Raw genomic sequence first — 12,474 nt, 5'->3', positions numbered from 1 at the left:
AATGTATGTCAGACATTTTATCGGATTCTTAGTTTATCTGTTTTGAAGATTTAATGTTTTTAACCGGCATAGGTTTTATAGACAAGATTTAGATTTTTATTTATTGCATATTTTTATTTCAATTTATTTTTTCTCATTTATTATATTCCATTTTTATCTATTACGTTGATATATATATATATATATACACACACACACACACACACACACACACACACATATATATATATATATATATATATTTAGGTATATATATATATGTATATATATATATATATATATATATATATATATATATATATATATATATATATATATATTATATATTATATATATATATATATATATATATATATATATATATATATATATATATATATATATATATATATATATACATATATATATATATACATATATATATATATATATATATATATATATATATATATATATAATATATATATATATATATATATATATATATATATATATATATATATATATATATATATATATATATATATATATGTATTCTTCCTTTCTAAATTTAATTGGGTCAGCTCCATAAGAATCAAGCTTGACTCATTGGACTGGAAAATATTCTTTTAATAATTTTCAGCCACCCAGTGATAGTTATAACTTCGTTGTAAAAGTTTAACGGTCATTCTAGCTTCGTTAAAGTCATACACCTATTAAAGGACTTGAGTTTGTATAGTTAGGAAAAATATATACTGTTTTGCTTTTAATTCTTTTTATTTTATTTCAGGTTTACTGATATGGGTGCTGAGGGAAGTAAACACGAGAAAAAACTATATTTTTCTGATGAAGAGAATCAGCTATTGTTACAAACACTTAGTAAGATTGACAACAATGGAGAAAAAGTGTCTACCTCATCCTTGCAGGTATGTGATACCTTGTGGGGCTCAGCTCAAAGCATTAGTTCTATTTCCTTTAGCTGGTATACTTGCTAGGAAAGATAAATGAGACTTGATAATACGATCCCATACATTAATATTTCATAAGTATGACTCGGGGTTTTATTTATCACTACAGTTTTGTGAAAAAGTATATAACGAACAAAAATATATGGGAAAATATAAAAAGAAGATATGTAATGTGATTAAGCAAAAGGTTTTGGCCTTAAATTACTGAGGTAGAATTAATAACATATGCACATACTGTGCCAACCTTTTGACCTTTAAAATAGGGATATGTCTTTAGTGGAGCTGGAATGGCAATTAACTTGTTAGTAAGGTAGTTTTTTAAATACAAAACTTACCTGGTAGTTATATATATAGCTTACGTCCCTGATGTCACGGGAGAAAAATTCAAAACTCGTGCCAATCGCCGATTGGATAGCCAGGTGTACTACCTGTGCGCCCTAGCAAGGTACCTTGGAACCATCCCATGCTTCCTCATATCTTCCATGCCGGCACTGTCGGCAACATACATTGGATATTCTCCTCTCTTTTTTCTGATATTATTGCTGTCCCTTTGGTGAGGTACAATAATTTTGTTTATGACTCTCGCTTGATTGGATTTTCTATTGGATACTCTTAGTTTATGTTTGGATATTGATATTTTGACCCTTGCTTGTTTTTTATCTCTCTTTCAATTTTTCAAAATGGCCACCCCCCCTTTAACTTTTAGAGTGTGTGTGAGTGGGTGTAAGACTCGTTTAGCAAAGGCCTCCATTGATCCACATTCGCTCTGCGTTAAATGTAGAGGTAAGGTATGTGTGTTAGATGATAGATGTGACGAATGCCTTCTATTATCTGAACATGAGTGGCTAGAATTTGATCGCTATACGTGAAAATTAGAAAGGGATAAGTTGAGGCGTAGCTCTTCTCACTCTTCTAGAGATTTTTCCTCTTCCCATGTCACAGAACCTATTCCTTCCCCTGTAGTGGTAGTTCCTGATCCCACTACAATTACCGCTAATGAGCCTTCACTTAAAGACATGATGTTGGCTATTCAGGCGTTGGGCGCGAAGGTTGAATCTATCGCTGCTGATAGGATGCAATTAATGTCCGACGTTAAGCAGCTTAAAGGTGAAAGTGCGAGAAGTGAAGTGAATGTTTTTAGTGCTGTGAGGGTGCGCCTGCTCGGGCTTGTCGTTCTCCTAGTCCTAGACCTCTTCCAAGCTCCCCAACCCCTGGGAGAAGGAATGTCAAAAGACGAAAGGAAATGAGAGGCTATAGCTCCCAAGCAGAGGTCCCCTCAAGCGTTCCTGTTGACGTTTCCCAGGACATTCGCCCTCACCATGGGTAAGGTGAGGTTAAGGCTTTTATTCATCCTCGGATGACGCAGTTCTTAAAAGAGGTTGGCGTCAAGCATCCAGACCTCTTAAGAGGAAGTTAGATAATGGCAACTAATGTACTTCCAGGACTTCACAACGTCCGGGTTGTAGCCATTGGAGCAGCCCAGAGTGATTTCCTTCCACCGAAGAGAGCTCGCCAGCTAAGCGTCCTGCTAGGACGTTAGATTCTGTAAAGAATCGTCCAGTTGTTGGGCAGCTGTCAGAACTGGGCTTAACCTTGGTTCATGCTCCTCCTCTACCATCAGATTGGTTATCGCCCTCTGGACGTTCTAAGCGTTCTTTGAGCGGCATAGAGAGCGAGCCTGAGATTGATGTTTCGCCGCCTGTTTCTCATGTTGACCCAAATATTAACATGCTGCAAGAGATGCAGTAAAGACTGTCGTCCTTTATGCAAAGCTACCAGGCTCTGGAAGCTTCCGCTCTGGACGCCAAGCGGCGCAAGGCGGTGAGTCGTGAGACCTTTGTAGACGAGCGGCAAGTGTCTAGGCACGTTAAGCGTTCAGCGGCGCGTAGCGCACAGCGTCCTGATGATCGTGACATTAAACGCCCTACTACTCGTGGCGTTGAACGTCCTGCCTTCCAGGAAGTCGAGTGGCCTTCAAAGCAAGGCGCCGAACATCCTATTAGGAGTGTTGATAAACGTCCTACAGGAAGTGCTTTCGAAAGGCCAGTAAGACGCGATGTCGAGCGTCCTCCAGAGCAAGGTGTTGAGCGTCCTGCGTTAGCTAGCGTTGAACGTTCTTCGGGATGTGTTCTAGTTTGTCCAGCTAAGCGCTTTGTTGAGCCTCCTACTAGTCGTGATGTTGAGCATCCTACGATCCAGGACGTCGAACGTCCAGCAAGACGAGAGGTCGAGCGTCCTCCAGGACGCGACGTCGAGCGGCAAACATCCAGACAGGACGTTGAGCCAGATTTAGAACTTTATCTCTGATCGCGTGGACCGCGAGCGTTTCTCAGAGCGTCAAGAAACTTTATCAGAGGAAGAAGTTGATGTTCCCCTTTCTCCTGTCGATCTTTTTGAGGAGTTATCTGAAGGAGAGGACTCTAAATCTCTTCATCCATCAGTACCCTTAAAGAAACTCATGAAGATCTTGAACGATGAGTTCCCAGAGTCTTTTGTTCCCATTGCTCCACGTTCGCCTCCATCTGAATTCACGCTTGGGAAACCGACAAAGAAATCGCTGTTTACGAGAATGGTTCTGTCTCGTTCGTCGAAAAGAACTCTTAAGTTAATGGGAGACTGGATGGAGTCCAAAAAGGACCAAGGGAAAACGGCCTTCACGTTTCCCCCTACTAGATTAGCATCTAGATCCAGTATATGGTACGATACGGGAGAAGTTCTCGGCTTGGGAGTTCCTGCCTCTGCCCAGGGAGATTTCTCAAGCCTAGTAGACGCTCCTCGTAGATCAGCCATGAGGAAGACCAAGGTTCTCTGGTCTACTTCAGAGCTAGACCATCTGCTCAAAGATGTCTTTAGGTCCTTGGAGGTTTTTAATTTCCTCGATTGGACGCTTAAAGAAGGCAACTCTTCTAGTTTGATCCATGTCATGTCCTGCATGGATAAGGTATTACGGGATGGTTCGAATGAGTTGGCAGCGATGTTTTCAGCAGGCATTCTTGAGAAGAGAGCCCAGATGTGTTCATTTCTGTCATCGGGGGTTACTCCCTTCCAGAAGTTGGAATTACTGTATGCTCCGCTGTCTTCCTCTCTCTTTCCGCAGGATCTTATTAGAGAGATTTCTTCTGCATTGACACAGAAGGCCACCCAAGATCTAGTATCGTAGACGGCAAGAAAGGTCTTACCATCTTGCTTTTCTAGCTGCAAGCCTAAAGATGATACACCTTTTCCTAAGTTTGATACACCTTTTCCTAAGTTTTCCCAGCCCTTTCGAGCAAGGACTTCCAGCAGGGGTAGCTCTAGACCCGATGGAAGGGGAAATAAGAGGAGAGGATTTAGGTCAGGGCGAAGCAGAGTCTGACTGCTTTTGCCTTCAGGCAGTAGGAGCCAGACTACACACCTACTGGTAGGCGTGGGAGATGAGGGGTGCAGACCTTTGGTCGGTTCAACTTCTAAAGGAGGGTTACAAGATCCCCTTGATAGGGAAACCTCCTTTTGATTTTAACCCCAGTGGATCTCTCTCCCAGGTACAGAGAGGAGTCGAAGAGACAAGCATTACAACGTCAAGTGTCTCTCTTGTTGGAGAAGAGGGCTATAGAGAGGGTGCAGGACTTGCAGTCACCAGGGTTTTACAACCGCCTATTCCTGGTTCCCAAGAACTCGGGGGGGGATGGCGTCCTGTTCTGGACGTAAGTGTTCTAAACACATTTGTCCAAAAGACAAAGTTCTCGATGGAGACTTCGAAGTCAGTTCTTACTGCAGTAAGAAAGGGCAACTGGATGGTCTCACTAGACCTCCAGGATGCTTATTTCCAAATCCCTATTCATCCGAGATTCAAGCATTATCTGAGGTTCGTATTCAAGGGAGAAGTATTTCAATTTCGAGCCCTGTGTTTCGGCCTCAACACTGCCCCTCAAATTTTTACGAAACTTATGCTCAATGTAGCAAGGATTCTCCACTTAAGAGGTATCAGAGCCTCTCTGAGGCTAGAGATGTATTGCTCCCCAGTGCCAGATCCCGAAGCAGTACACACGGACGCGTTCCTGCTAGATTGGTCCAATCTAGATGTGTACGTTTTTCCGCCTTTCAAGATCCTTTACAAGGTGTTAAAAAAGTTTTGTGTCAAGCGAAGCGACCAGAATGACCCTAGTAGCCCCCTTTTGGCCCTCAAGGGAATGGTTCACAGAGGTACTGGAATGGATGGTGGACACTCCCAGAAGCCTTCCATTAAGAGTAGAATTACTCAAACAGCCCCACTTGGAAAGGCACCATCAAAGTCTCCAAAATCTTAAGCTAACTGCCTTCAGACTATCGAAAAACTCACAAGAGCTAGAGGTTTTTCGAAGGAGGCAGCTAGAGCTATTGCAAGAGCAAGAAGAGCTTCGACCATCAGAGTCTATCAATCCAAGTGGGAGGTTTTTAGAGAATGGTGCAGAGTCAACTCTGTTTTTTCTTCCAGTACCTCTGTAACTCAGATTGCTGACTTCCTTTCATTCCTGCAAAGGAAGCGCAATTTTTCTTCATCAACTATCAAGGGATATAGGAGCATGTTGGCAACTGTATTCAGGCACAGAGATTTGGATCTTTCTAATAATGAAGACATTCAGGAGCTTCTTAAATCTTTTGAGACTTCGAAGCAACGTCACCAGGATTCACCAGCTTGGAATCTGGATATTGTCCTGAAGTTCCTGATGAGTGACAGGTTTAAGCCCTTGCACTCTACATCTCTGAAGGACCTCACGATGAAAACCCTTTTCTAGGTTAGTCTGGCAACAGCCAAGAGGGTTAGTGAAATCCACGCGTTCAGTAAAAACGTGGGTTTTATGGATAACAAAGCTATCTGCTCATTACAGTTGGGTTTTCTTTCCAAGAAGGAGCGCCCTTCTCAACCTTGGCCTAAGGCTTTTGAGATTCCGAATCTATCGGATGTGGTTGGCGATGAGTTAGAGAGAGTTCTATGTCCAGTAAGAGCCCTGAAGTTCTACTTGGACAGAACGAAGGAGTTGAGAGGCAAGTCGGAAGCTCTGTGGTGCTCGGTCAAGAAACCTTCCTTGCAGATGTCTAAGAATGCCTTGTCATTCTTCATCAGACTTTTAATTAGAGAAGCTCATACACATTGCAGTGAGACAGACTTTAGACTGTTAAAGGTCAAGACTCGCGAAGTGAGAGCTGTAGCAACCTCAGTGGCCTTCAAACAAAATCGTTCGTTGCAATGCATCATGGACACAACCTTTTAGAGGAGCAAATCTGTGTTCGCTTCACATTATTTGAAAAGTTTCCAGACTCTTTATGAGGATTGTTACACTCTGGGACAGTTCGTAGCAGCGAGTACATTAGTGAAGGAAGGATCCACCATTACATTCCCATAATCCTAATATACCTTTTCTTCTCTTGGAACTTTTAATTTGCTTTTTGTGGTTGTCTTGTGGAGATTGTGACAGTCTTCCGCAATCATTGATTGGTCAGGTGGTCAATTTTGTTCCTTGAGAGTGCCCAGAACTGGGTATTAGAGGAGGCTCTGTCACATAAGAGGTGTGGTCACCAGATGACAGTTCTTAGAGAACTTCAGCCCCCTGAGAGGATTGCTGGATCTCATAAGGAAAGCGGACATAATGGCAGAGTATCATTGAAGTCAGCTTCCTTATCAAGTACGAACCCTTAAGCTTGTTTTTATATTACAGTGAACCCTCATTTATCGCGGTAGATAGGTTTCAAACCCGGCCGCGATAGCTGAAAATCCGTGAAGTAGGGACACCCTATTTACGTATTTATTTAACATGTATATTCAGACTTTTAAAACCTTCCCTTTACGTAGTACTGTTAACAAACTACCCTTTAATATACAGAACACCTAATGCATGTACTACAGTACCCTAAACTAAAACAGGCATAGATATTAAAGGCGATTTTATATCATGCGTTTCCTAAAACGCCAAAAAGCACGATAAAAAATGACAACCAATGTTTTGTTTACGTTTATCTCTGATCATAATGAAGAAACAGACGCATTTACACATCTGTGTTTAGGTTAGTTTTTGCATCGACAGCAATCTTACCAAGTATTGATTGTATGTTGATTTTGTTATTACCAATGTTTTACTTAATTTTTCTTAGGACTTCCAAATAAATGAAATGAATGCCATTTACATAATGTTTTTCTTTATGACACCGCCTGAAACGGAAACCTTCCATTTGTTTACTGTACGCTCCATCCTCGATCGTAATAAACAAATGAAGGCATTAAACGCGCATGATGAAAGTGATAAATAATGATATTAAAAGCTTTTAGTAATTATGTTATTACGAATATTATTTACCGTATCTATATAAAATCCTACATACGTAGCAAAGCAGGAAAACAATTTTTTTTTCTTTATTTTTTGGCGTTTAATCAACAATAACAAACTACCACTAATGACCGAATGATAATTTACGATAATTCTAAACTGTTACTAAAGATGATTCTCCATTCCATATCCAAAATACTTTTCCTAACTTCAGTTATAAGTTAACTTGTACCCCCCTCAATTAGGAAACCATCAAAAAAAAAAAAAAAGTAAGAGAAGAAGCAAGTACTAGGCCAATTTTTAAAGTTGTCGAACAATTAAGTTACCGCTATAACGTTCGATGTGACATAGTACGAGATGGGAGAAAGTAAGGAAAATTGAATCATGATTGATTTTCAATATAAATGAAACTTTGTGAAGCAACAAAGATTTCATTTGTTAGTGAGATAGAGGTAAGGAATGAGAGGTAGTGAAAAGTTGCCCACAGAGAGAGAGAGAGAGAGAGAGAGAGTGTTAGTTGTTTTAAATGTAATAAACAAAAAAATATGATAGGTTATAACACATTGGTGCTTATTGAATATCAACTGTATAGATGGTTTGAATAAGTTAAGAAATGGTATACAGTGAACCCTCGTTTATCGCGGTAGATAGGTTCCAGACGCAGCCGCGATAGGTGAAATTCCGCGAAGTAGTGACATCATATTTACCTATTTATTTAACATGCATATTCGGACTTTTAAAACCTTCCCTTGTACGTAGTACTGTTAACAAACCACCCTTTAATGTACAGAACACTTAATGCATGTACTACAGCACCCTAAACTAAAACAGGCACAAATATTAAAGGCGATTTTATATCATGCGTTTCCTAAACACCTAAAAAGCACGATAAAAAATGGCAACCAATGTTTTGTTTACGTTCATCTCTGATCATAATGAAGAAACAAACTCATTTAGTGTACACATATATGTATAGGTTAGTTTTTGCATCGATTATATTGATTATACAGTATGTTGATTTTTTTATTACCAATGTTTTACTTTATTTTTCTTAGGACTTCCAAATGAAATGTTTTTCTTTATGACGCCGCCTGAAACGACGGCGTCATAAAGTACTGTACGCTCAGTAAACAACCACGCTCAGAACAAACAAGGCATTTAACGCGCATGATGATAGTGATAAATAATGATACAGTACAGTATTTACAGTAAAAGCATTTACAAAATATGTTACCTTACAAATATAATTTACCGTATCTATATAAAATCATACAGTACTGTACAGTACATATTGTACGTAGCAAAGCAGGAAAACAATTTATGAGAGAGAGAGAGAGAGAGAGAGAGAGAGAGAGAGAGAGAGAGAGAGAGAGAGAGAGAGAGAGAGATTGTTTTACGTACGTACTGTAAATGTAAATTTTAAACAAAAAAAATCAATTTACGAGAGAGAGAGAGAGAGAGAGAGAGAGAGAGAGAGAGAGAGAGAGAGAGAGAGAGAGAGAGAGAGAGAGAGAGATTGTTTTACGTACGTAAATGTAAATTTTAAACAAAAAAAATATGATAGGGTACAACATGTAGACTTTTAAAACCTTCCCTTTAACTTAATGCATACAGTACGTACAGTACTAAACTATAAAACAGGCACAAATACAGTTTTAGAATGTGAGAATATTAAAGTAAAAAATAAAGATTGTTACTGTACTCACCACGAAAGAAGTTCAAGAAAAACTTGAATGATGATGGCGATGAATTTGCTGCACAGTAGAAATGATGATGATGAAGCTGATGATGTGTTCTACTGTGCAGCCAGGTAGTATTTTACGTCTTCAGACGGAGGTGTCTTTTCCTGGGACACCTCTTCAACTTCTTCCTGGGAAACTTCTTCAATTTCTTCCGAAGGCGTACTAGCAGGAGGAACTGGCTCTTTTTTGCGAGGCTGGAAGAACATTGTGATTGGAAGTTGTTGCCGCTGCTTCTTTTTTCGATCTAAGAGCATCTTGTAGGGAGTCATTATGTCATCAACCTTGTTGCAGAATTGCATCGACCGAACCATATCCTCGTCCCACTCTTGCAACATTTCTTTCAACTCCTTCGCATGGTTGCAGGCCTTGGCAAGCCGTTCTATTGTTAAGCCCGTTTCTTCGACATTTTCTTGGGTCTCTTCCTGGGTTTCACTCTCTTCTTCGCTTGCCGATTTCGTCAGGTCTTCGAGGTCTGCGTCAGTTAGGGGCTGGGAATGGCAGTCCAACAACTCGTCGACGTCTTCAGTCGTCATGTCGCCAAACCCGTCACCTCCAATTATGGCAGCCAACTGCACAGATTTGCGTATTGCAGAGTGTTGGATTTCAGCGGGTTTAAATCCCTCGTCGTCGTAAACAATCTGGGGCCACAACTTCTTCCAGCTCGCATTCACAGTTGCAGGTTTCATCTCTTGAAGTGCCTTCTGAATATTCTGCAGGCACGTGGCCATGGTGTACTGCCGCCAGTACGCCTTCAAGTTAAAATCTTCATCCTCATTATCTTGGGCAGCATCCACACACGCAACGAGGTCCGCCAAGGTGTTCTTCGTGTAGAGGGCCTTGAACGCCCTGATAACCCCCTGGTCCATCGGTTGAATTAATGACGTGGTGTTGGGTGGCAGGAACTCAACCTGAATGCCCTCATGCGACAGGTCAGTTGCGTGTCCACCAGCGTTATCCATAAGGAGAAGGATCTTGAATGGCAAGCCCTTCTCTAAGAGATATTTGCTGACTTGCGGGATAAAACACTGATGGAACCAGTTGGAGGTCAGCATCTTCGTAATCCATGCTTTTTGATTATGCATCCAGTACACGGGAAGGAGATTCTTATTTTTATTTTTCAAAGCGCGAGGATTTTTCTACTTATAAATAAGCCCCGGCTTTAGCAAAAATCCAGCAGCATTGCCACACATCACGAGGGTAACGCGATCCTTGAATGCTTTAAAGCCAGAGGCTTTGGCTTCCTCTTTGAACAGGAAAGTTCGCGACGGCATTCTCTTCCAAAACAAGCCGGTCTCATCCATATTAAAGACTTGTTCCGGCTTGTATCCACCTTCGGCGATAATATTCTTGAATGTCTGGTTCGCGTAAGTTTCAGCAGCAGCAGTGTCAGCCGAAGCAGCCTCGCCATGCAGGGAAACGCTTTTCAGAGCGAAGCGTTTCTGAAACTTCGCGAACCATCCTTTGCTGGCGGAAAAACGTTGTTTCTGAGGCTGGGAATCAGTGGATGTCCCTGGTTGAGGATCATCTGCATCATCATCTTCTTCAGCATGGTTGCCGTCGTCGTCTTGAGGTTCCTTTGCAGCAAAATTCTCATACAAGCTCAAAGCCTTTGTTCGGATGGTGTTCGTATCCAAGGCTATGTTCTTCTTCCGGCAGTCGGCAATCCACACAGCTAAAGCACCTTCCATGCGTACGATCGTTTTATTACGCGTTGTAACGACTCGCTTCGCTGATCTGCTAAAGGTGATTGCAGCCGTCTTTCTAATGTTCGCCTCGTCCTTCTTGATATAGCGAACAGTAGATTCGTTGATCCCAAAATGGCGCGCAGCGGACGCGTAACTTCTACCATCTTTTAACATATCGAGAAGCGTAACTTTCTCAGCAATCGTCATCATCCTTCGGTGGCGTTTAGGCTCACTACCAGCCTTAGTAGAAGCAGAACGCTTGGGAGCCATTGTACAGTAGGATTTGACAAAAAGTTCAACTTAAAAAGGTCGCACACAGCACAGATTAAACTTCACAAACTTAAGAACGTCTATTCAGCGATACGCGGGAACAGAGAGTGGACGACCCGGGCCCGCGAGAACCTAGATGCTGGAAGCTGGAGATGATGGCAAAACACCAATCACAGGCTAGATAACAAAACTTGAGTTCTGATTCGTCATCTATCAGCGCTTGAACCAATCACAACCCGTCTTACAGTATATGATGCGTAGGTTACCAACTCATACAAGATACCCCGCGCATACCGTACGTACGTATTAATAATAATAATAAATAATGATAATAATACAGTACAGTACTGTAATAATAATAATAATAATGATAATAATAATAACAATCATAATTTTATTAACAACAACAACAATAATAATAATAATAATAATAATAATAGCTTTACGTATGCTACAGTATTTTATTCTTTTGTAGGATGTGTGTGTGTGTGTCTGTCTCTCTCTTTCTCTCTCTCTGTCTCTCTCTCTCTCTCTCTCTCTCTCTCTCTCTCTCTCTCTCTCTCTCTCTCTCTCTCTCTCTCTCTCTCTCGTACGCTTATTCGAAATGTGATTTTTGCAACAAAGAATATTATTGGATGCAGTACTGTACTACGTACGTATACATACAAAAGATTCATGGAAAAGAAGCACATCCATTACATTTGTAGTACGTACAGTAGTAGCCATCAGCAGCCTTACACCATTCTAATATTGTATGACTGCATCTGATTTGCGTTTCATGTTCGATTTAATTTTACTACGTACTGTATACAGTACTGAATTATCGTATGATAATAATACAGTAATAATAATAATAATAATGATAATAATAATAACAATAATAATTTTATTAACAACAACAACAATAATAATAATAATAACAATAATAATACACGTAATAGCTTTACTTATGCTATTTTATTCTTTTGTAGGATGTCTCTCTCTCTCTCTCTCTCTCTCTCTCTCTCTCTCTCTCTCTCTCTCTCTCTCCTCTCTCTCTCTCTCTCTCTCTCTCTCGTACGCTTATTCGAAATGTGATTTTTGCAACAAAGAATATTATTGGATGCAGTACTACGTACGTATACTGTACATACAAAAGAATCATGGAAAAGATGCACATCCATTACATTTGTAGTATAGTAGCCATCAGCAGCCTTACACCATTCTAATATGGTATGACTGCATCTGATTTGCGTTTCATGTTCGATTTAATTTTACTACGTACTGTATACAGTACTGTATTATCGTATGATCACATTCTCTTTTCGTGTTTTATTTCTTTCTGTGCTGAATTATATATCATATGTAATGCAATGAACAATCAGTAAGAGCAGATATTACTAATTACAGTATTAATGGAATTACAGGTAACAAAATATCGTATTTGGGGGTCTTCAGATTTCGCGGTATTTTCGAATTTTCCGGAAAATCCGCGATATGTATATATATATGGGTTATGGAAAAAACCCGCGAAGTGGTGAATCCGCGATGGTTGAACCGCGAAGTAGCG

At 40.3% G+C, this 12,474-nt stretch overlaps 1 protein-coding gene across 3 annotated transcripts in view; it reads left to right on the top strand.

The window, feature by feature from the left end:
* Positions 1 to 764: 764 nt before the first annotated feature.
* The window catches only part of LOC137648417 (MTOR-associated protein MEAK7), a 400,054-nt gene continuing 388,344 nt past the window's right edge, over positions 765 to 12,474 (top strand). For all 3 annotated transcript variants that reach the window (XM_068381341.1, XM_068381340.1, XM_068381338.1), the window contains exon 1: positions 765 to 905. In XM_068381341.1, the coding sequence (XP_068237442.1) occupies positions 780 to 905 (126 nt within the window). In that variant the 5' untranslated portion in view covers positions 765 to 779. The remainder of the gene's footprint in view (positions 906 to 12,474) is intronic.

Source organism: Palaemon carinicauda, chromosome 10 (assembly GCF_036898095.1).
Source record: "Palaemon carinicauda isolate YSFRI2023 chromosome 10, ASM3689809v2, whole genome shotgun sequence".
NCBI classification, from domain to species: Eukaryota; Metazoa; Arthropoda; class Malacostraca; order Decapoda; family Palaemonidae; genus Palaemon; species Palaemon carinicauda.
This window is presented reverse-complemented; position numbering and strand designations above follow the sequence as displayed.